Below are 24,211 nucleotides of genomic sequence, written 5' to 3'. Positions count from 1 at the left end.
ACCGGGGGGAGCGGCGGCCGCTCCAGCCTTTATTGCGCTACAGGGGCCCCGCCAGCCGCTCCAGCTGCCGCGGGTTGGAGCCGCTCAGGAACCGCAGCTCCTCCTTGCCGTCCTCCGTGCGCGCTGCAAGACATGAGGTGCGTTGTTGGGGGGCGGCCTCCTCCGGGACCCCGGCCCCCCCCCCCCCGGGACCCCCGGCACCCCCGCCCGCCGGTCCAGGTCCTGGGCAGGGTCAGACCTTTTTCGTGCTGCAGCCACTTGCGGTCGAGGTAGTAGCCATAGCAGCTCTCGAACTCCCGCGGGCTGTAGTTGGGAACCGGGATGGGGACGAAAGGGTCCAGCGCGTCGAACCCCTCCTGGGAAGGGAGGAAGGAGAAGTCGGGGATGAGACCCGCGGGCGGCGGCAGCGCCCGGCCCTTCCTGCTGGAGCTGCTGGGAACTGGCCCGGCTTGGTTCTTAAAATCACAGAACTGTAGAACCATTTAGGTTGGAAAAGCCCCTTAAGAACATCGAGTCCCACTGCTCCCCCAGCACTGCCCAGGCCAGGCCACCACTAACCCATGTACCTCAGCACCACATCTACCCCCTCCAAGGATGGGGACTCCACCCCTGCCCTGGGCAGTTGATTCAAAAGAGAATAAATGTATGTGTGACCTGAAGACACTAAAGCAAGGTCTGCCCCCTGCACTGAACACAATTCCCAAACCAGGATTTCTCTGTTTCCCAACGTGAAGGGAGAAGAGGCGGGATGAGGCCAGGACTCACCTTTCCCAGCAATTCCTGGGGCAAATAGGCAGAGCTGGGCTTGAAGAGAGAGCCTGTCTGGCTGAGGGTGGTCACAACAGCTCCTCCGTTCTAAAAGGAAGAGCAGATCAGAAACCTTCTTAGCTACCAAGGCAGAATTTGTGACACAGTCACAGATTGATGCAAAAAAAAAAGTGAGGTATTTTTTTCTTTGATCTTATAGTTGCTTCAGTTCCCAAATTCCATCATGTTCCAAACCACATTAGCCTTGGCAGCTCCCAGTACCCGTGCAGCACAGGGAACACAGAGCTGCTGTTCCCAGTGCTGGCATTTAAACATGTCCTTCTTATCCATAAATGGCTTCTAGTTGAAACAACTTAAAAGCTTTAAAAAGGACTATTTTGTATACTTTCAAAACTAACTCCCCATTAGAGATATCAGGGCCCAGGGGCTGACCCCTTATAGCAAAAAAATTTAGCAGGTTTTTTAGGCACTGAAAGTTCTCATTAGTTCAAAAAAATCTTAAGTGTCACTAAGGGTTATTAAATACCACTAGCTCAGGAAGTAAGAGGCATCAACTGGAGTTTGGCAGGGTGATCAAGAAAAGCATTGTATCTCTGGGTGGTGTCAGAAGCACAGCTGAGCACACCCCTCCCAGCTCCCCTTCACCAAAGGAGCAGTGAGAGCTCAGATTTCTTGCTCTAATTGTGAACAACACACCCAAAATCCAGCCCAAACTCACCCAATTGTTCATCATCATCTTCCTAAGGTTGTACACAAGTGTCAGCTCCTCTGGAGAAACCTGGTGAAGATTGTCTTGCATCACTTTTTTTGCCAGCATTTTCTGAGACAAATTCCCTTCTCCTGCTTCAGACTGAAGGGAGCGTTTGCATCATTTAGGCACAATTTTTTTCTTGCTTTGACTTAGCACTGCAGCATCCAGCCTCAGTATTTTACAGAGAAATGCCCAGGCTTTCCTGACTTTAACAGGACACACGTGTGTTTCCTTCTTACTGAGAGAACTTTCTTCAGTAAAAAGCCTAAACATGGTATGAATTTCGCAGGTCCCTCCAAGTAAGCAAAGCCAACTGGGAATTCCTACAGAGCTCAGAAATGAACAGAACTACCTCCCCACCCTCTCCTGCTCTCCCTTGCAGCAGGAATGCAGAAATATGATCAGAGCAGATCACTTCTTACAGGGCTCTTGTCTTCCTTCTTTAGCGTAGTCCTTCCCCAGAGCGCATTGACGCCGTCCACAGCCACGAGCAGTTGGAATGAGCCTTTCCCACACTGCTGCTTGAGCTCCCTCAGCACAACCCCCACAGCATCACTGGCATTTCTCACCCGAGCCAAGCCCTTTAAGTAGGAAAAAGGCACATAACTCACATTGGTTTTCTTGTTACTACATAATGTCAGCAACTTTGCACACTGTCAGCCCTTTCTAATGGGGGGAGGAAGATAAAACAACAGTCAACAGTTCCTTTTGCAGGAGCAATCTGGTCTGAGCCACTGAGCATCAGTGAAGTAGAAACTTCCAAATTCTAGTTTGTGCTTCTGCCCAAGTTCTCTGTGCAGCTTCCTTTACAGATCCATCACCTCTTCCACAATGGTTTTTGTAGCCACCTTGTTGACAGGGAAATGCCTTCCATTTCCCAGCACTGGTATTTGTAAGATCCACAGAGCAATTTGTTCTACATACACAGTGATGGGGAACTTGTAATAAAAGGTGAGACAACACTGGAGCAGCTCTGCTTTGGAGACAGGCTGGGAGGGTTGGGGTGTTGAGCCTGGAGAGGAGAAGGCTCCAGGGAGACCTTAGAGCAGCTTCCAGTGCCTGAAGGGGCTCCAGGAAAGCTGGGGAGGGGCTTTGGACAAGGGCAGGGAGGGATGGGATGAGGGAGATGGATGAAAAGTGGAAGAGGGAGATTGAGGTTGGAGATGAGGAGGGAATTCTTTGCTGTGAGGGTGCTGAGACCCTGGGACAGGTTGCCCAGGGAAGCTGTGGCTGCCCCATCCCTGGCAGTGTTGAAGAGCAGGTTGGATGGGGCTTGGAGCAACCTGGGCTGGTGGGAGGTGTCCGTGCCCATGCAGAGGGTTGGATCTAGATGATCTTTAGGGTCCCTTCCAACCCCCAACCCAATCAAATTCCATCATTCTATGAAAGCACTTTTGTCCCTTACCTGTTCCACCACTTCACCCAAAGGCCTTCCCTCCTCAGTGCTTTCTCGTTTGCCCCAGACATACTTTTTTTGTGTTTTTATCTGCAATAAGAGAACTACAATTAAACTGTGTGCAAAGGCAGCCTGGCAAGATTCCTGGTTCTTTGCCAGCGTTAAAAGACTAGTGCAGAATCTAGGAGAAATATTCACTGCAAATAGCCACAGGGGGGATTTAAAGTACTACTTTTTCTACAAAAATCGAGTTCCAGTGCAGGGTGGGGTTTGTAGGTCTGTGTGCAAGAGAGGTGCATGTGTTCATACATGAAATTTTTCTCAAAAATGAGTGAATCTGGACAGGAAGTGACAGGAAGCACGTGCAGTCCCTGAGAGGTGATCCTGGGGGCAGTTCATAGCTGCTGACCAAAGCAGCCTGACAGGCTCTACAGACCTCTTTCAGGAAGTGCTCATTGGAGGTTTTGAAGTTCTTGAGCCAGGAAGATGCTTGCAAAGGCTGATCAAGCCGGTCTTTGTTATACGAAGACTGCATAAGTTCCCTGCAGTTTTTCACCCAGAGATGAGCTGTAAGGAAAAGAAAACAGTTGCTGGTTGTTTTTTTTTTTTTTTGAGTCAAAACAATCATATGAGTTGGGTGGTGGGTGTGTGTTTGTATCTTTTATCCTTATTCTGCTACACTGGCAAGAAAAGCCTGCCCTCCTTAGTGGCCAAGACTATCCCTGGAGAGCCGAGGAGGTCATACGGCCCCACGCACAGTCTGTCTGCTGTCACATGCATTAACAGTGGGGTAAAAAAGACTGACTATAAGCATGTGAAAATAACTAATTATGCTCTGCTTTATTTGGAGCTTTATGGAAAAACCAAAGATAAGTATCCATAAGTGTATCTGACGTTCTCACCATCGGGGACGTGCAGCACCAGCCAGCCCTGCCTGGCGCAGTAGTGAACCACGTGACACAGGGTCATGGTCTTCCCTGTTCCTTTCTCACCATCTCCAACATGGACTGTCAAGGAAAGTCTCCAAAAAAGCACTTCAGTTCTTCCACAAAAGACAATAAGGAAGTTCCAAGGTCATAGAAGCAGGGATGGCTCATTCCATCCTGCTTTTGTTCAGCACCAAACCTAGCCTAAAGAGAACCCTCTCTCTATATCCTCCCACCCCATTACAGCTGATGATTCCCATCCCTTTAGTTGTGCCCTATTTGTGGATCTGTGCCATAAACCAAATCTGGCTTAAAATAAAAGTATGCAAGGTTCATAAACTTCTCAGACTAGCTTTGCTGACAACAGACGTGGTAGAGCCACTTCCTGTAGGCTAAACCACAGTGGTCAGCACAGGTTCAAAACATCACTGTAAACTCTAAATGCTTGCATTTAATTTGCATTCTACCATCAAGTAAGTTAAAAAAGATACAGATCACATATCTGACTGCTGGGTGTGCCAAGTTGGAGCTTTTCAGGTAAGTGAAGAGTTCTAGGGCTGGTTTTCGCACCATCACGAAGGCTTCATTGAAGGTCTTAATCTGAGAAAAAGAACAGAACATAAGCAAGAAGCCCAGTGCTGGCCCACTGCAGCTGTCCTTGGTGTGACTTCACATCTGGTACTGCTCTGTCCTAATCTACCAGGCCAGTCACATCGTTTACCAAGCTAGTCAAGCATGGTGTCACCACGGGGAGGTGAGGTGCTGACTGCCCCAGATGACTTTGTTCTTTGTGTGCCTAGAAATGGTTTCCAGGATAAGGTTCCATCACCTTCCCAGAGATTGAGGGGAGGCTGACTGGCCTGTCAATCCAATGTCAACCACCTAGAATTACAGGCTCCCAGATAAGCAACCTCCTAAACTCCAGCAGGCTGTGTTTTAGCTGGTTTTGAAGCCTGACCCAGTCACAGCATGATCTGGCTCACAATAGAAATCAAGATTATTTTGTTGCTGATATACACTTATTTCATGAGACAGCCTGTTTCATACAGAAATGTAATTGTGGAAGATACTTCTGTAATTTACCATGTACTCAGAAGTTAAGAGATTAAAAATACCGGCTAGAATGTTGTCCTCACACCCTCTGCCACTATTCTGGTGAAGCTGACTGATACCTTTTAGATGTAGAAAATAACAGTAAGGACCAGGAATAACTGCATTCTTGCAGCTCTTCACTCTTATTCCAAAAGGAAAGCATCATAGTTACATGATGGATCTGGTTCTTCCCACATACCAGTCCACTGCTACACATTTGCTGAGACAAAGTACCTGCTGCTGGAAGCGGGAGGGCAGTCCATGTGGAAATACAGCTCTCAGCTCCTCCAGGGGGATGCTGTAGTGGCGACCCTCATGGAGCTCTGTGTGCTTGGCCTGGCAAGGGAAATGCAAACTGTCACACTCAGACAAGTCTGACACCTTCTTTCTGAATACAGGTCTGTGAGAGTAGGACAGGGAGGGGACACCAAATCAAAGTGAGCAGATACTTGCTGAGTGTCTTGGGAAGTAGATGCTTTGCTCTCAGTGAGACACTTCCTTAGAGTCAGAAGTAGCATATAAAGCACAGCAGGAATTGCAGTGTCAGTGCTGGCAGGTGCCTCAGAGGACAATAAAGAAGGGATATCCTACCTGGCCATAAACAATGATGGGACCCAGGAGTGCACTTCAGACTGGGATCCACCTGGCTGGAGAGCAGCCCTGTGGAAAGGGACCTACCATGCAACACTTGCACTCACTCTTGATCTAGTAACCAGTTTTTGTCTCTTGTGTAATTAGGACAGTATAGAGACTATTCTGCAGTACTTCCTGTGTGGCTTTCAGCAGCTCTGTGCCAAGCTTTGAAGCTTGTATCATCCCCTGCTCTGCATTTTCTGCACTTTTCCATGGATTTGAAGTTTAAAAATCCTCCTTTATATTCTTCTGCTTGTCAATCTTTTGCTTCCATTTTGGTTGAGATGGAATCAGAATATAGTAACTTCTTTGTTTTCTTTATTTTGCACAATAACAGTCCAGGAAGGTAATTTTATTTGCTGTTGCTACATGTTAAGTCTCCCTCCCTTTCTTCAGACCAGATTTTCAGTCTTCCAGGCATGCAACGTGCCTGGGCTCTTATCTTCTGCCTGCCCCCTCCACTCTGAAGAGCCCATGGTAACGACACCCCTATTCCCCACCTTCCCAAGGACACGTCAGTGTGTCCTGCACTGGATGGCTTACCTTGGTACAGCTGCAGGATCTGAGATACCCACAGGTTTGCCAAACTATTTCTATGAAGAAACCATTGGGTAACTTCAGCAAACTGCTCTCTAAGCTGCTTGAGTTGCCAGTCTGGTGTTTACTGGTCAGCATATTTTAGTTGCAGGAAGAAAGTTTAAAAAAACCTGGCTAGTCAATAGGTCCTCTGCTGTCAGATGTTTCTTGGAGTCAGACTAAAGAGAATTATGAGTAGACATTATGGTGCTTTTCTAGGCAGAGCTGTATTTCAGACTGTGGGCTGGATTCTCTTGAGTTTTCCTGCATGTGCTGGACACAGACTAACAGCACCTGTGTTTCTCTGCATGACACTGTTAGCTATGGACTCCAGAGACCATCTGCATTATCAGTTTCATCACTGATTTGCTGCATAACCTTGGGCAAATTCCTTCACTCTTCAGTTCCTACATCTGTAAAATGGGTCAGTATCTTTACCCTCATGTTTAGTCACTTTGAGTTTTACTAATGGAAAGGTAAATAAAAGCTAAGTCTTATGAAAAATGTAGTTTTCATCTGGTCTTCCTAATAAATTTTTAATAGGACTTGATGGGCACAAGTACAGGTGCAGCCAGAGCTGCGGGGTTTGTGCTGAAGCAGCATGGAGCCTCTTGCCCCACAGGCCACCTGCAGCACAGCAGCGCTGGCGACACTGGGGACGCTACAGAGCAGTGGTGGTTGTCACCCAACATCAGGCACGTGAAGTCAGAATGCCAAAGCCCGTTGCCTGGCAACATCAATGGTAGGCACAGGACAGTAGGGACAATCCTTGCCATCTGGACTCTTCTGTGCAATCTATAGAGACACTTGCATCACGTGAGTAAGATCATCTGCATGCTGCTGTTTCCATAGAGACCCCAGAGGAATCAGTATTGAAAGACTCCAATTACAGAGGCAGCAGAAAAGCACCTTAAAGGCTTATTCCATTCATTTATTCCACTTCATTTTGTGCTTGAGATGGAGAGTGTGAGGCTGGAATTATGATGCTGGAGAGTTGTGCTGTGGAGAAGTCATCTAGGGGGTGTTTTTCATTCCCCTTCATAGCCAGTTTGGGGAAGTTAGTCAGAGACGAATAACCCTGGAGTTGAAATGAATGGTGTCTGATGACAAGCTAAGCCACATCTGAGCTTTTACAATACACTATCTCATCTGTGCAACTATAGGGAAGGAATCAATACTTGTTCCCTGGAGCTTTCAGGCAGAGGACCAGCCCTGTCTTGTTCAGGTGCACTGCAGATCCACGGCCTGTTTTCCTTTGGGCTAGAGATCATGGTATAAATGCCTGTTACTAGGCCTGTGTACTCCCCTCCCTGATGTTTACTGGAATAACACAAACCCAGTAAGCACTCCAGGCTCCAGCATGTCCAGTAACAGACTGATGGAATTTAAGCACTTGCTGTCTGACAACACCAATTGTGGCAGCAACTCACCGGGTCACTCTCGTTGGTATAGAAAAAAGCTCTTGGTCTTTCAGCCAGTGTTTGGACATCCTGGCTGGCAATGGAACTGGCTGCTGCATGGAGGGCATACCCATGGTCCAGCTGAGGAAAAAAAAAGGCAAACAGGCAACAAACTTTTCAGCAGTCAAAGACTACTGGTAGATAATCCAGGTAGTGGTTTGTTCTGTACACTCATTGCGTGCACATTATGATCAGGTCAAGGTAGTATGCCATAGAAAACAGAATTCTCTGCAATGTTTAGAACAACAAAAAATCATCATTAGAATGTAAATTCATCATGAAAACCTTCATGCTTTAGAACCACACTTTTTGATACCTGCTTCTAAACCATTTCCATTCACTTAAGTCATCTACCACCTTAAGTCATCTAGAGAGCCAAGCCCTGATCAATCCCCTTCAAGATTGCATAAGAGCACAAGTACAGCCATTAAGGTCTTATTGCTGGGAAATTCCCACAATGTTTCTGCCTACACTGATGAATAGTAGCTAGTACCTTGGAAATTCAAGCTGTCTAGTAATCCATAATCACCTCAATTATTGAGGGATTAGTGCAGTGCTGCCCACTATTTGATATTTATAATTACATTCCCTGCACTGATTTTTCTAACAGTGTCCCTGCATACAGACTCTTTCATTAGAATACAGACATGGCTGAGAAACTGAAGCAGCCAGCTAAGCTGATTAATTATTTTTTCCACAGATAGCCTGCTGAAGCATGCCTGTAAAGCCTAGCCAAAATAGGCAAGACAGCTACGGCAAAAGAAAATATGAGCCCTGGTCAATGAATTTTTAAAAAGTGTATCCTACAAACAGGCTGTGACCAGAGTGAGCAAAACTGAAAGCTGCCCTTCATATGGACTGAAACAGTTACAGGCTCCCCGGTAAACAGAGCAAGTAGTTTCCTATTTTGTCTGCCTGCAGAGATGAGAGCAGCCATAAACTAAAATTTAGAGACAGGAACAGTTGTTTCTGTTCTCCAAGGCATGATGCAATTCTGCTGTCATCTGAGTTTTCCTCCGGGGGTCACCTGAAAGCCACAAGGGCTCAGAAGAAAGGGTGCCCACCTTAAACACACATCCGGCTCCTGGATCAGCATTTCAGCACTCTGCTTTTAGGGGAGGAGTTAAACTCGTTTGTACTCAGCACCTGCAGAACTACTGCGATGGAAGAGCACTAAACATTCACTTTATTCACCGCATTTTAACATCACCTTCTCCTGTTTCCTTAATATTCTTTTCCTCCTCAAACCCAAATGATCAGTTAGGGTGTCTTTATTTGGCTATGTTTAGTTTTAAATTCACAAACATGACTTAATTTACAGCCTACAGCAAGGCATTAAGATGCTAATTTAATAAATAACTAGAGCAAGCAACTGTTGTCACCTGTTAGTCCAGAAAATGTCAGCGCCCTAGGTCATTTCTAGCCTGGAATTGTCATCCCTCTCATTTTCTTTGAACATCCTGTATTCCTTCCTCCTCATATCTCAAGTGAACATATCAGGGATGAGCTTTGCTACTGCTCTGTGGACATGCCTTCTCTGGAGCTCCACACATGCCCTTGTCCCTGGTCTGTGTAACAAGGAATGAAAATTAAGCAAGGATTAACTTCTTGGTCTGCCCATGTTTGGTTTTTATGTGAGTCTAGACTCAACTCAGGAATTCAGCTGAATGATACTTACTCAAACCATTATCAGCAATTCCACTTTTTAAAAAGCACGATCTCAGAAGATCAGCAGGAGTTGGATTCTCTATGATATAAAAGCCAGTTCCTAACAAGTCCTATGAAGGGAGTAGAAGACCCTGCAGTAGGACAGGATGCAAGTGTGAGAGGGGTATGTCTTGAAGTCCAGTTCTCTGTTCTTGCAGCCAACTACATAGAATTTCTATTTTTCCATCAACAGAACATACCTCATCTTTAAATTACTGTATCTTTCTCCTGGAAGGATGCCATTTCAGAACATCCCTTCCGTGAGCCTTAGCATGGTAGGTCTTCTGCAAAATCACCTTCTAGCCTTGTAGTGCGTTGGAACTTTTCCTTTGTGGACTGGAGCTTGCACTGGGCTGCAGAGGCAGCTTTTAAGTATCTGGAGACATGAAAACCTTCCTAACTCTTAAAGTGCTACAAAATCAAGACCACCCAGAGTGGTGAATACAGCATTACTCAGGGCTATCCTGAATTGGAGAGATACAGACTTGCATGAGTTACTGTGTTTCCATTAACAAAATTCACTACAAGTGCATCTACATTTTTAACAGGCTACAATTCCTTTGAGTGACCTAGAACACCACTGCTAATGCATTATATATTCTGATTTTATAGAAGCAACATGCCACTTGGTCCCTCTTGAACAGAAGACAGTGGCTTATCACTGATCCCCCTGGCTTCACAGAGAATGCCAGAAACATCCATACACCTTTCTGGCTCTCCCTGTAGAGATCTGCATAGTAAATCCTAACATGTATGAAAGGTTCTCACGTTTTAACATCATCTGTTAACACATTTTATGCTCGTAGTGCAGAGTGGATTTTAGAGTAAGTTTATGTCTGCCAAAGGACAGTCATCTAGCTCAGATGCCTGAAATGGCAGCAAACCATCACGTGGTACATGGAGATTAATCGCAGAGTCATGTGCCATAAGGTGGAGCTGTTCCTACATGATTCCACATCTTCAGATCTAGAAAAGACTGTTTATTTCATAAAGGCTGCCATAATTAGTACAGTAACAAACACAACCAGCATCTCATCTCTGGAAACAAGAAGTTATCCAGCCATCCTTTTTAATAGCTGCATATCACTAGGTACCAGTGTCAAAGCATTTAAAAAACAAGAGCAAACGAAACAGCTGGAAGTATTTGCCATGAGGAAGTCAGGCCCGGTATGCAACATTAATTCATTATGCTGTTTATAAGATAAGGAACTGCTCGAGATAACATGCTGGGTTATTGTGACAGGGTTAATATTACTACACCGACCTGAAGCTCTGAGCCATCCCTGGCACAATTATTTTCCCATCAGCAACACAGGGTTTGTGAAAGGCTGGTGGTTCTCTTCTGACCAAGGGCTTCTTCCTCTTTACTTTCCAGCAGTGCAAAGCAAGTACATGCTGCATTTCTTGAGAAACACTTGCACTAAAGGTGTAGAATTTCAGCATTCTAGGCATTTCAGAACGCTAAATTTAGTCTTCTAACAAATGTCTTATGTAAGTCAACTATCCAGCCATGTCCTGGCTTTCCAGCCAATGGAGAGAGATGACAGAGGAGCAAAATCAGGATGTCCCTCTCTCTTCCCCTGCCCGTAATGGGAGTTTCCACAACCAGCTCACAGGAAGAATCTCACTTTTTGCAGCTGTAAATTGTCATTCCAGGCCACAGGACAGCTGAAATACTGGAAGCAGCATCACGCTATTAAAGCACTTACCTTTAGAGGATAGTAGACAAGTCCTTTCAGACTTCTCAGCATTTTTTCTGCAGGGACAGAAGTGGAGTTTTTATACTTTTCATTATGTTAATGTATCTTATGCAGAAAAGAATCGTTCCTGCTCAAAGAGCTTGAAGTATAGGCACACAAATAATTCAGACAAACTGTCAGAATGCTCTGAAGCAAAACAGTCTTCTTCTGGTAAGCAACATTACTTGCCTAATAAAAAAATACTCCATTAATTTGTTGCCTTTTTTATTTTTCAGAGACATTTACAAAAACCCCCTTATAAGTAAAGGTATTTCATTCATCTAGTAAGGACAGATTATTTTACTGGGGAGGGCATCTGTTTTGACTGCAGCTGTTAAGAGATGCAAGAGCAAGGGCTACAGCGTGATTATTTTGAAGAAACTGGAATAACACAGAGACTGAAGGTGCTTCTGTGTTTTCAGCTTCATCCTGATAGTCTGTTAGTATCTACTGCTCAGCCAGCTTTGCCTACAACAGGAGAAAGAACCCTAAAGAAAATGCTTAAGCAATTGTGATGCAAAAATAAGGGCAAAAAGGTAAGGAAATTAAATCTGTCTTCTCTGCCAGCATTCAAAGCTTTCTTCATACCACTTTCTGAGAAGAAAATAATGACAATACCTAACAAAGATGCTTTAAGAAATCTTGGTTGCCTAAGTTACACCATGCATTCAAAGTGAGATAATGACCTCGTAATTCTTTAGGAGGAATAGCTGTCTTAGTAGTTAACTGCAGTGTTAATGCTGAGCAAGACAAAGATGATTCAATGGCCTAGAATGAGAAAATAACTCCATGCTGAAGGACATTAATTTTGTAAAGATGCTTTACATCCTTTCATCTAACTCATGCACAGTACATATTTTAGAAACAAGCTCCATTTTTTTCTGCTTCAAGAATAAGTGAAGGTATCAGTCTGTGAAGGCTGTTTGAGTCATGTTACTTTGCCATGCAAGAACATTCAGCAGAGACAGGAGAAATCCAGTTCTGCATGAGAATGTATCCCATTCATTTCAAATCACAGGCTTAACAGTAAAGAAACTAGTAACAGGAAAGCTGTTTTCTAAAACGCAACTAGTAAAATTAAGGAGTCACAAGAACTTGAAAGTCTTGTTTATTTTGGGCACCCCCAACATTGTGACAGAATTCTTGAGTGACTAACTTAAACACAAGTTGTAGGGTTTTTCTCTAGAATTTGTCTATCCATGGGAGAGGAGCTTTAGCAGAAGAGTAGATTAAAACTGCAGCCACTTTACTGATTTGTACTTGGATCAGTGTAAAGAACTGTCCACCTGGACATGTTGTTCCCTTATAGAAAAATCCTGCTCTGCTTGTGGTTCTTAGGCAAGGATTAATAGATTGGAATACAATTTGCTAGTAAAAATTACACAAAGTATTCTGAAAGTTGCAGACAATGTTAAGTCATCCTAACCTATCACGGCTCCAGGCTAAATTAAAAACAAGTTTTTGGTTGCTCGCTGTCTGCGTGTTTACTACTGGCTTCAAAACATGAAGCCAAGCGCCAGAAACACAGGAGAAGATGGGAACAACTCGGAGCTAAGCAGTGTTGTCGCCTTTGCAGGCCCGATGTCCGCCCGCCGCTGCTTCAGGGCCTGTTCCATTTCCCACCCCACGCCTGCTTCTTGATTTCCTTCCCATGTGCTCTCCACCGCACTCCGTTATTCTCTTTTCCAGGCACAGAGAAGTCTGAGATAACAAGGAGGCACAGGGACCACCATTCAGCCCGAGCTACGGGCGCTGATCCTCAGAGAAAACCAGGAAAGCTGAAGCTCAGTTCGTAAAACCCCCAAAAGGAACTAAAGGCAACCGGTCCCTCTTCCATTCGAGCCTCCCGCCTCCCAGCTTGCCTGCGGGAGGGGGCAGACGGGAAACAGCTGCGGGATCGCGCCCCGCGTCCCCACCCGCGGCCCGGCCTCCACAGGCTGCTGCCCCGCGGCCGCCACACAAGCGGGGCTGCCGCGGAGACCAGCCGGGCGGGCAGCAGCTGCCGCCAAGCAAGCGGCCAGCCCCGGCCAGCGCCCCACGAGCCCCTCGCGGTGCCCGCGCCCCCGGGCCCCGCCACTCACCGCCGCCCGCCCCGCCGGCCGGACCCGCCGCGCGAGGGCCCGAGGATGACGCGAGGCCTCTACGGGTCGCGCGCGGGGCCAGGCGGGGCTACAGGCAGCGGGGGGGCAGCCCCGAGGGGCGGGGCGGGCGCGGGGCAGGCGGGGCGCCGGGCGCTCGCTCGCGGTGGAGCAGGAGCCGCCGCCATTTTGGTTTCGCTGCCTCGGCTCGGAGCAGGGCCGAAGCGGCGGCCGGTCGGTCCAGGTCCCGCCCTGGCCCCGTCCGCGCGGGCGGCCGGGAAGATGCGGCGCGCAGGAGCTCGTCCTCGGCCCCGGCCGTGTTGTCGCTGACACGGTGAGGAGCGAGCGAGCGAGCGGGCGGGGACTGGGACCGCCTCAGGCCCGGAGCCCGGGGGGAGGGGAGCCTGGCCGGGGAGCCGCCGCGGGGGCTGCCCCGCCCCGCCCCGGCGCCGAGGCGCCCTCTGCCCCGCATCCCCTCTGCGCTGCCCCGGGCCCTGCTGGCGGGCGCGGGGCATCCCCGGCGGCAGGGCTTGCTGGGGCGGCGGCGGGCGCGGGGGGCCCCGGCAGGGCCCGCGTCCGAAGGGGAGCGGGGGGACTCCGGCAGGGCCCTTGCGTGAAGCAGGGCGGGGGATTCCTGACAGCCGGGCCCGCGCCGGGAGTGGGCGGGAGATCCCTGACAGCCGGGCCAGCGCCGGGGAGGGAGGCGGGGTATCCCCGCCAGCGGGACCCGAGACGGCGCGGGGGTTCCGCTGACAGCAGCGCTGCCCGCAGGGAGGCCGTGCCGCTGGGACGCCCGGAGCCCGGCCTGTGCCCTGCGGGGGAGGAGGGAGCCTGACAGCCGCGCTCATGCGTCGTGTCGGGCCCCGCGGGAGCCGAGGGGGGGTCACCTGACAGCCGGCCCGCCGGGCGCGGGGGGCTCGGGCCTCGGGCCGCGGCCCCGCGGGGCTCCCGCCGCGGCCTTCAGGGAGTTTCCTGGTGCTCGGGTCTCTGCGCAAGTCTCCGCAGCCCCGAAACTTTGATTTTGCTGTAGGGCAGACACGGTGGGAGGCGCGTGGTCCCGCCCTGCCGGGGGTGCTGCGGGCGGAGGGCTCTCCTCAGGTCGGTTTTTTCCTTGCTGGGATATTAGCTAGTATAGGTCAACGGCTTGTAGACTTTTCTGCCTGCAATCCTCCCCAAAAATCATACTTAAGAAATTTTACTTTTTTGGATTTTTAATCCCCTTTTAGTTTTATGATGGGTAATTTGGGATTTCATGGTTAAGCCTAATGTAGTTTACCCTCAGCCATCTCTCAGATCAAAAGCTAAAAAATGTTGCTGTCCTTTTCTTTATATTAGATAGTCTCCTGACTTTCTAACTGCTGTTTTTCACCCTTGGTTTGTGGTTACTTCACCCTGTTAATTACCTAGCAGAGAACTAGAGACTACTTGGAATGTGGGTTTCCATCAGATGGCCTCAGGACACACATTCACTCTCCTGTTAGTTGTATGTTGTCAGGAGCAAGTAAGGGAAACTCGAGATACTGGGTTCTTACACTGGCTTTCCAAGCTTGTTAGGAGAGTTTTGGGGAGCAGGGACTGCAGGATCAATGTTTGGTAAAAATCTGAAACTTTACATTAATGTATTTAAATACATATATGTTGTTTTCCTTTTCAAGAGCATTGTAGCTGGTTTACATATTTTGGGTTTTTTTTCAGTTTTCTTCCTTGAATTAGTGTAGGTTGCACCTGCAAAGGCAGATTTTTCAATAACTTGGGAATTTGTAGGGGGTTTTTGGGTGAATCCTGAAAGACTTGTGTTTCACATGGTCATCCTTGAGACCATTCCTGGTTCTTCTGCCTCTGCATGTGTGGGGAAGTTCTAGCAGCTGGTTGAACATATGGGTAGAGATGGGCTCTAAAATCATCATCTGGCTGCTTCCTGGAGTTCTTCAGAAGCATTCTTACTCGAAAAATGAAAGATTCTGTAGCTTTTCAAAACTGCATAGGAGGATAAGACTTGTTTTTATTATTTTGAGGGGATCTAAGAGCATCTTGGTTTTAAAGACAAAATTATTACAACTTCTTTTTGGACTTGAGTTAAGATTTGATTGCTACAGGCAGTCAACAGTCACCTAAAAAGCACTTAATATTTGATTGATAATGAACACTAAAACAAATTGAGTCATAATTTACAAAAATAAGCGGCTTGTTTTCTGTCTGTTTTGGGAGTTTAAACTGTCCTTGAGGTTACAAAAAACAGTTTAAACACTTGGTGCGAGAGACAGGCTTATTGATAGAAATTATAATGCTGTTGTCACAAGAGAAAAATGGAAATAACACATATAGTTACCAAATCACAGTTATTTTTAAATAGGTGTTGTCAAATGGACTGTTGACTTTAATTAAAAACAAATAATTGGTGCTGCCATTGGCAAAAGATCAACTTAGAGCTACAAGGATGATGAAGGGGCTGGAACATCTGTCATATGAGGAAAGGCTGAGACACCTGGGGCTGTTTAGTCTGGAGAAGAGAAGACTGAGAGGGGACCTGATGAATGTCTATAAATATCTGCAAGGGGGTGTCAAGAATGGGCCAGTCTCTGTTCAGTGGTGCCTGTGACAGGAGGAGGGGAAACCAAGTGACAACACAGGAAGTTCCACCTCAACATGAGGAGAAACTTCTTTGCTGTGAGGGTGAGGGAGCCCTGGGACAGGCTGCCCAGAGAGGTTGTGTAGTCTCCTTCTCTGGGGACTTTCAAGACCCATCTGAATGTGTTCCTGTGGGATCTGCCCTGGGTGTTCCTGCTGCAGCAAGGGGGTTGGAGTTTATGATCTTCAGAGGTCCCTTCCAACCCCTCTGATTTATGATTCTATGAACTTCTGTCATTGTGGACAGGTTTCTTCCTCTCCAGTGAGGCCATGTGTTTCATCTCACAGATTTCAAAAAGAAAGAAAAAAATAACCTGATATGCAGACCAAATGCAATTCTTCTGTGGAAGCAAAGCTTGGATTTGTTCCAACTTCTCTGTATCACATTGGCTGTTGTGCAGCAGGGCTCATGGGGTGGGTTTAGCACTGGAGTATTTTTGGCATAACTAAAAGCCTTGTCTGCACGTTATGTCAGGAGTTAAAGGTGAAATACTGGTTTCCTACATCTTTTCCATGATATTTTACTAGGTGGGTAAAAATAACAGGGTTTTATTCAGAAAAAAACATTGGCAGTCATTAGATGGAGAGACATACCTCTCAGGAAGTTTCTGAATCACAAATTTGGAGGCTGGAAGAATATTTTAGTGGAATTACTACAACATACAGTGGGTTTTCTAATCCTTTTCCCTAGGCAATCAGTACTGGCTGATGTTGGGACTAACAGCATAGGGCTAAATGAACCTTTGGTCTAATCATATCTGGGGTTTTTTACACACTGTTTAGCAGTTTCTTGTTAACTTGCCTGTGAATAGTGAAACAAGAAAATTGCCTGGCAAGTCAAAATTCAATCTCCTGTTTCCAAACTTTTCAGTTAAAGTAGGATATCAGTATAAGTAGTAAGGTGAAGCATCCTTGCAGTGTCATCAAGTCTGCCCTCTGCCTTGTCTCCTACCAGACCAGTGTCCTGCTGCCATTTGCTCTCCCCACATGTGGTCCCTCTTGTCCTTGCCATAGAATCATAGAATCATTAAGGCTGGAAAAGACCTTCAAGATCATCAAGTCCAACTGTCGGCCCTACAACCCCCAGCCACTAAACCATCTCCTGAAACACCATGTCCACCCGTTTTTTTAACATCTCCAGGGATGGTGCCTCCACCACTTCCCTGGGCAGCCTGTTCCAAGGCCTCTCCACTCTTTCTGGGAAGAGATTTTCCCTAATACCATTATGACTTCTGTAGAATATTGTTCTTAACAAGGCAGGTGCTCTGTTCTTTTATAGCTGTCAAAACCACATATAACAGATTCTATTGGTACAATGTTGTATTTGTCACCTCATAGAACACTAACAGTAACTTTATCTCTTGACACGTATCTCCACCTCTAAATGTTTTAAAAAAATACTCACCAAGGTAATCCCAGGTCCTTGAAGGTCTATTTTGGTGACCTCCAGTGGGTTTTTTATGGCACATTTTATTCTCTTTTTGAGAAAGAACTTTTGAGTGTAGAAGAGGAAAGAAGACAAGGGATATAAGAAGGGATTGTGGGAGGGTGTAGAATTCGAACTAATATTCTGGGATTTAGACATTCAGCTGAATTTTTTTAATGTCCCCTGGAGCTGAAGCAATGGAAAGAACCAAAGGAATAATTATCACTTTCCAAATATAAAATCACAATATGTTTTTGTCAACAAAATGAAAATTACTTAGTAACTTGGACAGAGGTAAAATCAACTTTTACTATTGCTAAGGGTGGGGAACATATCTAGGGGCTGACAGTAGATGACAACCCTTGATTATTTTTTTTTCTGGAAAAGCAAGGGATCAGAAGAAATCTTAGCAGATGATGGGCAAAAAGAGCTTTGGATGTGTCAACACGGGAATAAGAATGAAGAGTAGTTATTAAAAGTGGATATGGCATTAGAAAAAACATTCATTAACACCATTTAGTTATAGGTGGCACATCTCAAAACGGATATTAACATGCTTCCTAGTTAATCTTTCTGGGGAAGAACAACTCCAGGAGGGATTTGAGATCTACAAAAATTGCTGGATGAGAGACTGGAAATTAGATGTGGTTTGCTTCTTAGATGATTAGGACATGTCTTAGACACAATTTGTAAGGCTGTGGTAGAGATTTGGTACTAGCTGAGCCTTAATTTAGCAGCATTCCTGTTAGCCTAAAATTCCATGAATGAACATTGTTGCAAAATGTGGATTAGGTTTTGGAACAGATTCCCCAGGGAAATGGCAGTCTCTCTCATCAAAAAGAGTATTTAAATAAATTGTGGTGTTTTTTGGAAAGACCTTCTGTAGGTCTGCAGAATGTGAGCAGTGGGGTAGGAATTGCTGAGCAGAGGTTTTAGCCTGATGCAGGATGCTGTGCTGCACGGTTGGAGCAGCACTTCCCAGTTCTGGAAGTTACGGAGCAGTGTGGTTAAGTGACAGTGTGCAAGCTTAAAAAATACTTAGTTGTGGGCATGGGCAGTCAAACTTCACTGCTGTAATTTCCCTTGAATCTTATTGGGCAGATGGATAAATGCTTTTCTTATAAAAATCCCTGTAGTAGAGACATGCAAAGATCTCTTTCAGGGATAAGTATCATCGAAGCGGGTACTTTGCAAGTCCAAAGTCCATTTTTTGAGCTGAAGAAGACTATAGTGGAATTAAAAACAAGACTTGCATATTAACAGAACTAATGTGGAAAGTGAAGACACAGATATGTACCTTATATCATGTGGGTAAAACAGATAGTTTTAGGTCTTGGACGGACTAAATAATTGAAGTTTTCATGCCAGCTGCCTCTGAACTGTGGCTGTTGTTTTTTGGCTGCTCATGTGCATTAACATTTGCAAGGAGATTTTAAGGCACTACCTGCAAGAAGAATGGCACAGCCCCTGTGGTCTGGTGCAGGCAGGGCACGTGAAGTGGCAAGAGCAGCACAGAGAAAGTAATGGTGTTACTTAAAAAAAGTAGGGGGGGAACTCAGATGTGTGATGTTTGTCAGTGGTGAAACAGAAAGCAGTAAGGAAGGGGAAAAAGTGAAGAGCAGAGCACACCTTGAAGACAATGACAGGAAGCTTGAACTTTATAAGATAGGGAAGAAAAAGCATTTTGAGACTCAAAGAGATGAGATCTAATCAGTTCAAGGTTAAGAAAATTATCAAATTGGCAGACACATTTTCTGTGAATTAGAGTGGGATGATTGGAGGGTCAGAGAGAAGATTACAGGGATCAAGGCAAAATGATGATTAGGTCCAGGATTAGCATTTTTGTTGTCTGTGTAGAGAGGAATTAAAGGATAAATGAAGTTACCTGCAATGTGTTTGAGAGCCATCGGTTTTGTGACTTTGTTTCTAGGATAGTTACTGATTCTGTGTTACCACTGGATAAGGTTTTAGCTCAGTTCTTCTTTAATTCTCAATGCGCACTTTGTCTTGGTCTTGCATTTTCTAAGGTCAGTTTATCAGTATAATTACAGTCTTGCTATTGAGTAAATATGGAGCCAAAATCAGCAGTGTAGCTGGTGCTGTTTCAATTTAATTTGTTTTCAGATTTTAAGCTTATTAATTAATTTTAATGGTAAGAAAATGCTGAAGTGTTGTAGCTGTTCTGGACCAAAGTCACTAGAGAAGAAAACATTTGTGTGAACATAGATTTGAGAGTTGCATGATGGCCTGGAGGATTCTCTCCTTTTCTTGAACTTGAGTAATAAAAAGTCATGCATTAGCTTAGAATTATTTTACTGCTGCCCAGATTTCCTTGGTGCATTGGCATGTAGAAGAAGGCCCATTTTTGGTGACTTGGTGTAACTTACTGGACTGGATATTGAGCCTTGAACTAGGAACTGTCTCTGACTTGCTTTCTAGCCCCCTGTGTAACACTGCTCTACCCATCTTTTCTAGTTGGAAAATCAAGATTTTATCTAATTACCTCTGGTCTTCTGAGTAATAATTCCACTTTTGATTTTTCAGGATGTTCTTAGTTGAAAAGTTATAGCTGCAGAAAGAAATCCCTTTTAATAATGTGCACAGAACATAGGAAGATAAGTTTGTTTTCTCTGAGAAAGTAGCCAGAGCAGCTGAGCTCTCAGCCCAGCATGTTCTCTGTTCCCAGCAGCACGATTCCCTGTGCCCACTAAACGTGGCATCTCACTTGCAACTTGTGTCCAGGACAGTCACCTTAATACTCTCCCAGAATCATCTTTCACATTCCTTATCTTTCCCCCTTTCTATACAGTGCTTGGGTTTACTGAGCCACCTCAAAATACCACCTCCCTACTGCTGGTTTTCTAATTACTGTCTGGACAAGAGGCATATGGCTTTGGGACCTGCCTCGAGTATGCATGTGCTGACCTGCCAGGAGGCCAAATGTCATGGATCATTGCTGTGCTCATTGAAACCTTTTTGAAACCATTAAAACTGATTTTGAAGTTCACTGAAACTGTTGAAACCTTTTCACAGCATTCCTTACAATTTAGCCTTTATAACTGAAGAGCAGAAGATCATGCTGATTTAGTTTCTGTGATGCTCTTTTCAGTACATTGATGTTTTTTTCAGACCTGCTTCTAACATACTTCATTTTCAGAAATTATTAAGATATTTAAATGTTTAAGATAGATAAACACTTTCTGCTTATAATGCCCCTGAAACAAATACATCCACATGGTTTGTTCTGTTTTCACCCCTGGATCTTGACAAAGGAGAACTTCTCTCCTGAGCTGCTGCTAAGGTGTCCTGGTTTGAGCCAGGATGAAGCTAATTTTCCTTTTACTGACTTTTTTTTTCAATGGCTTCATCCTGGCTCAAACCAGGACATTAGGCCAAGCAGGGTTTGATCTGGAGTCATTTGGTGTGCCATCCCCATGGGGTAGATGGGCACATGGATGATGTGTTGCCATAGTGGTGTCAAAAAGACCTGATACGTCTTCATAGAATCGTAGAATGGTTTGGGTTGGAATGGACCTAGAAGATCATGTAGTTCCAAACCTCCAAGCAAGAGCAGGGACACCTTTGACTAGACCAGGTTGCACAAAGCCCTGTCCAAGCTGGCCTTGAACACGTCCAGGGAGGGGGCAGCCACAACCTCCATGGGCAACCTGTTCCAGTGCCTCACCACCCTAACAGTAAAGAATTTCTTCCTGACATCTAACCTAAATCTCCTCTCTTCCAGTTTAAAAACATTACCCCTTGTCCTACCACTACACACCCTGATAAAAAGTCCCTCCCCAGCTTTCCAGTAGACCCTCTTCAGGCACTGGAAGGCCACTATAATGTCTCCCTGAAGCCTTCCCTTCTCCAGGCTGAACAGCCCCAACTCTCTCAGCCTGTCTTCATAGCAGAGCTGCTCCAGCCCTCGGATCATCTTTCTGGCCTCCCCTGGACTCGCTCCAAGACCTCTGTCCTTCCTGTGTTGAGAGCTCCAGAATTGGGCACAGTACTCCAGGTGGGGTCTCACAAATGCAGAGTAGAGTGGCAGATCACCTCCCTCGACTTGCTGGCCACGCTTCTTTTGATGCAGCCCAGGATGCAGTTGGATTTCTGGGCTGTGAGTGAGCATTGCCAGCTCATGTTGAGCTTTTCATCTACCAACACCCCCAGGTCCTTCTCCTCAAGGTTGTTCTCAGTCAGTGCACTGTAGGGATTGTGCATGTCCTTGGGGCTGTCATGCTTCACCAGGAGTTTTGTTCAGCCCACACACAGAGTACTTTGGAGGGTTGCTGAGTTTCACGTCCCCAATTTTGTAACTATTCCTTGTGTCCTTTCATCACACACACATCTCTCTGACCATGCTGAAATCCTTGTGTTGAGCTGCTCGTCTGTAATCTGGGCCTTGTCCTCTGCCATAGTTAGCATTATACCATGTTTGTATCTTCTGCAGATTCCTTCTGTGATCATTTTTTTCCCATGGGTAAAATAACATTTTGTTGGTTCTTTGGCAGTGGGGGAAACAGCAGCTTATGGCTCTGTGGTGGTGCGTGTGCAAGTGCTGGCACACTGCATCTGCCAGGGGTTGGAACCCTTGCATTAGCAAGTTCATTCAAATCAACTTTTGCTTAGTTCTTAAGGCAGTTAAGATGAAGAAGTTCCTTCTGATATTTTAGGATAAATAGGTTAATTATATGTACATAAAAGTATCTCTGATGGCAGAAGTGTGGACTTCTGTTCCTGTGATCCAGGAAGTATAAATTAGTGTGTGAATGTATTTGATGGGGTTGTTTGGTTTTTTTGTTGGTTTCTTTTTCTGCTGTTCTTCCATCCTTCCTGAATTTTGGAAAGTCCTCAACTAAAAAGCAGATTTTGTGGCATGCTTGGAAACCAAAGCATACTTAAGTTAAGCTCAACTTTCCTAGTGGTTCAGATGATTCAGATTGGATTGTCTGTGGGTTTGGGATGCTGTGTCATAGGTTTCATTAGCTGCTTCACTGCTTAGATGCAGCAGTTTCAGTGAGACCAGACCAAGAGTGGCAGTACTAGGAGTAGCTGGGCTCTGCCTTTAAATAAGATCAATTATTTCATTGATCAAAATTAAAAGCCTTAACCATCGTTTGAAGTATCATGTGAATGAAATGGAAATTCTTTAATAGTCACATACTTTTGATTTGCTATTGTCCAAAAGTGATTTTACAGATTAATTGGTATTTTAGTAGTAGGTTACAGGAGGGGCTGGTATTTTGAAACTTCAGCCATGTAATTGGCCTTGTCTGAGATGTGATTGTTTGCTTTCTAATTGTTTTTAACATTAATTTCATATCTGCTAGAAAATTGAAGTGTACTTCTGTCTTCCTTTTTCTGCTCCAGAGTAAAAGATGCTGGCTGCCAGTAGTAGAACAGATCTTCTGTGGAACATATCTCTGTAAATCTTCCCTAAAATTACCTGAAGGCAAATATTTCGCCTGTGATGGACCCTCGGAATACTGCTATGTTAGGCTTGGGTTCTGATTCTGAAGGGTTTTCTGGGAAAAGCCCCTCTGTAGTCAACATTGGCACGTTGGTGGGAAAAGAAGTAGAGCTAGAAAGTTGCACCAAGGAAGAAGACGACAATAAGAAGAATCGGGAGGGGAACAGTACTGAGAATGGGAAGAATGAGGCTCTGACTGATGCCCAGCAACAGTTTTCAGTGAAAGAAACAAACTTTTCAGAAGGAAACTTGAAACTGAAGATTGGTCTTCAAGCAAAGCGAACAAAAAAGCCTCCCAAGAACCTTGAGAATTATGTGTGCCGGCCTGCTATAAAAACCAGCATCAAGCAACCAAGAAGGGCACCAAAGAGTGGGAAGATGACAGATGAGAAGAATGAGCACTGTCCTTCAAAACAAGTGAGTAATGTGTGTGTATGTAGTGTTTTTCAAGTCATAGTAAATTAAAACTGTGTTTAAAAATTTCTGATTTCTGTGTGATCATGTTCTGCTAACTGGTTTGCCATGTAACCTCTGATACTGAAGATTTTTAAAGTAGAAATATATTGTTAGATTTAATTCCATCAACAGGAAACGAGGCTTTTGCTCTTTCACAGCTTGTCAACATTGTTTTTTTAACAGCAGTAAAACATGCTTCCCATATGAACATGAAGTGATCATCAGAGATAACTTTCAGAAAAGTAATAGCGTGAATTTCATTAATTTTAGTCTCTTATATAGAAGAAAGTGGGGAGTCTTGTCTCTGTTAAAGGGGGATGGGTCGTTGCTGTGCTTGTCTCTAGAATTGGAAGTATGTTTTTTTTCTTGTACCTGTTAGAACTGTTGTTTTTGCTGTGTCTTGGCTGACTCTGCAATGAACATATCAAGCAGTGTCTGAAAAGTGAAAAATACTTTTCCAGATGCATGAGAAAACAGCCTGACAATAAACTGCATATAAATACAGTGGCTTGAGAGATGTTCCAGATATTTTCCAAATGCAAGGAGATAGCCCTGCCTGGAGTATGTGTTGTTTTTGTGATCTGCATGATGTCACAAGTAAGAGCTGCAACAGCAGATAGAGAAAGTAGGAGAAATGGCAAGAATTATAAATGTAGTTGCAGATATGCGAAATTTTAGAAGTGTTTTGTTGCAGCATGCTCTTTTTTCCGATATACATCAAAGTTTTGCTAACTAATAAAGTGTTAGAATGTTCCCTCCATAATCTGTCTCCTTTTAGTACATCCCTACTTTAAAGCTGAAGCTTTTCCCTACACTCCTGGTTTTCCTGGACTTACCTGTGTTTCCTTATGAGTGCAGATTTGTCTCTCCCAGTTCCCTCACCTGTTCGTTGTGTAGCCTTGTTCGATTTGCAGCACCAGGAAGATCAGCAAGAGAGCACAAGGCCCTGGCAGTTTGTGGTTCCTCTGTTCATGGGGCTTCTGTTTCAAAGGTTCCCAAGGCTAAAGGGTTTTCACTTCTCTGGCCTGTGTCCTATTCTTAAGGCTGCATAGATCATAACTCATAAGGCAGAGCCTACCCAACAGGAAGGAAAATTGCTTTATCT

The 24,211-nt window shown here is 45.2% G+C and overlaps 2 protein-coding genes across 3 annotated transcripts in view; one reads left to right on the top strand and one right to left on the bottom strand.

Annotated features, from left to right (window-relative positions):
• On the bottom strand, positions 1-13,203 carry DAP3 (death associated protein 3). The gene is made up of 13 exons (XM_051641268.1): positions 13,130-13,203; positions 11,019-11,065; positions 7,573-7,683; positions 5,168-5,269; positions 4,333-4,441; positions 3,818-3,910; positions 3,352-3,482; positions 2,925-3,005; positions 1,942-2,100; positions 1,487-1,546; positions 766-855; positions 239-356; positions 1-123 (listed from the first exon to the last, which is right to left on the bottom strand). Exons 2-13 carry the CDS (start codon positions 11,058-11,060, stop codon positions 38-40), a joined length of 1,182 nt encoding a protein of 393 aa, XP_051497228.1. The 5' UTR covers positions 11,061-11,065; positions 13,130-13,203; the 3' UTR covers positions 1-37.
• Positions 13,204-13,309: 106 nt separating this feature from the next.
• Positions 13,310-24,211, top strand: part of ASH1L (ASH1 like histone lysine methyltransferase) — a 73,368-nt gene continuing 62,466 nt past the window's right edge. For both annotated transcript variants that reach the window (XM_051641248.1, XM_051641247.1), the window contains exons 1-2: positions 13,310-13,460; positions 22,551-23,067. In XM_051641248.1, the coding sequence (XP_051497208.1) occupies positions 22,651-23,067 (417 nt within the window). In that variant the 5' untranslated portion in view covers positions 13,310-13,460; positions 22,551-22,650. The remainder of the gene's footprint in view (positions 13,461-22,550; positions 23,068-24,211) is intronic.

Source organism: Apus apus, chromosome 27 (assembly GCF_020740795.1).
Source record: "Apus apus isolate bApuApu2 chromosome 27, bApuApu2.pri.cur, whole genome shotgun sequence".
Taxonomy (NCBI): domain Eukaryota; kingdom Metazoa; phylum Chordata; class Aves; order Apodiformes; family Apodidae; genus Apus; species Apus apus.
The sequence above is the reverse complement of the archived record's forward strand: the minus strand, read 5'-3'. Positions and strand labels throughout refer to the sequence as shown.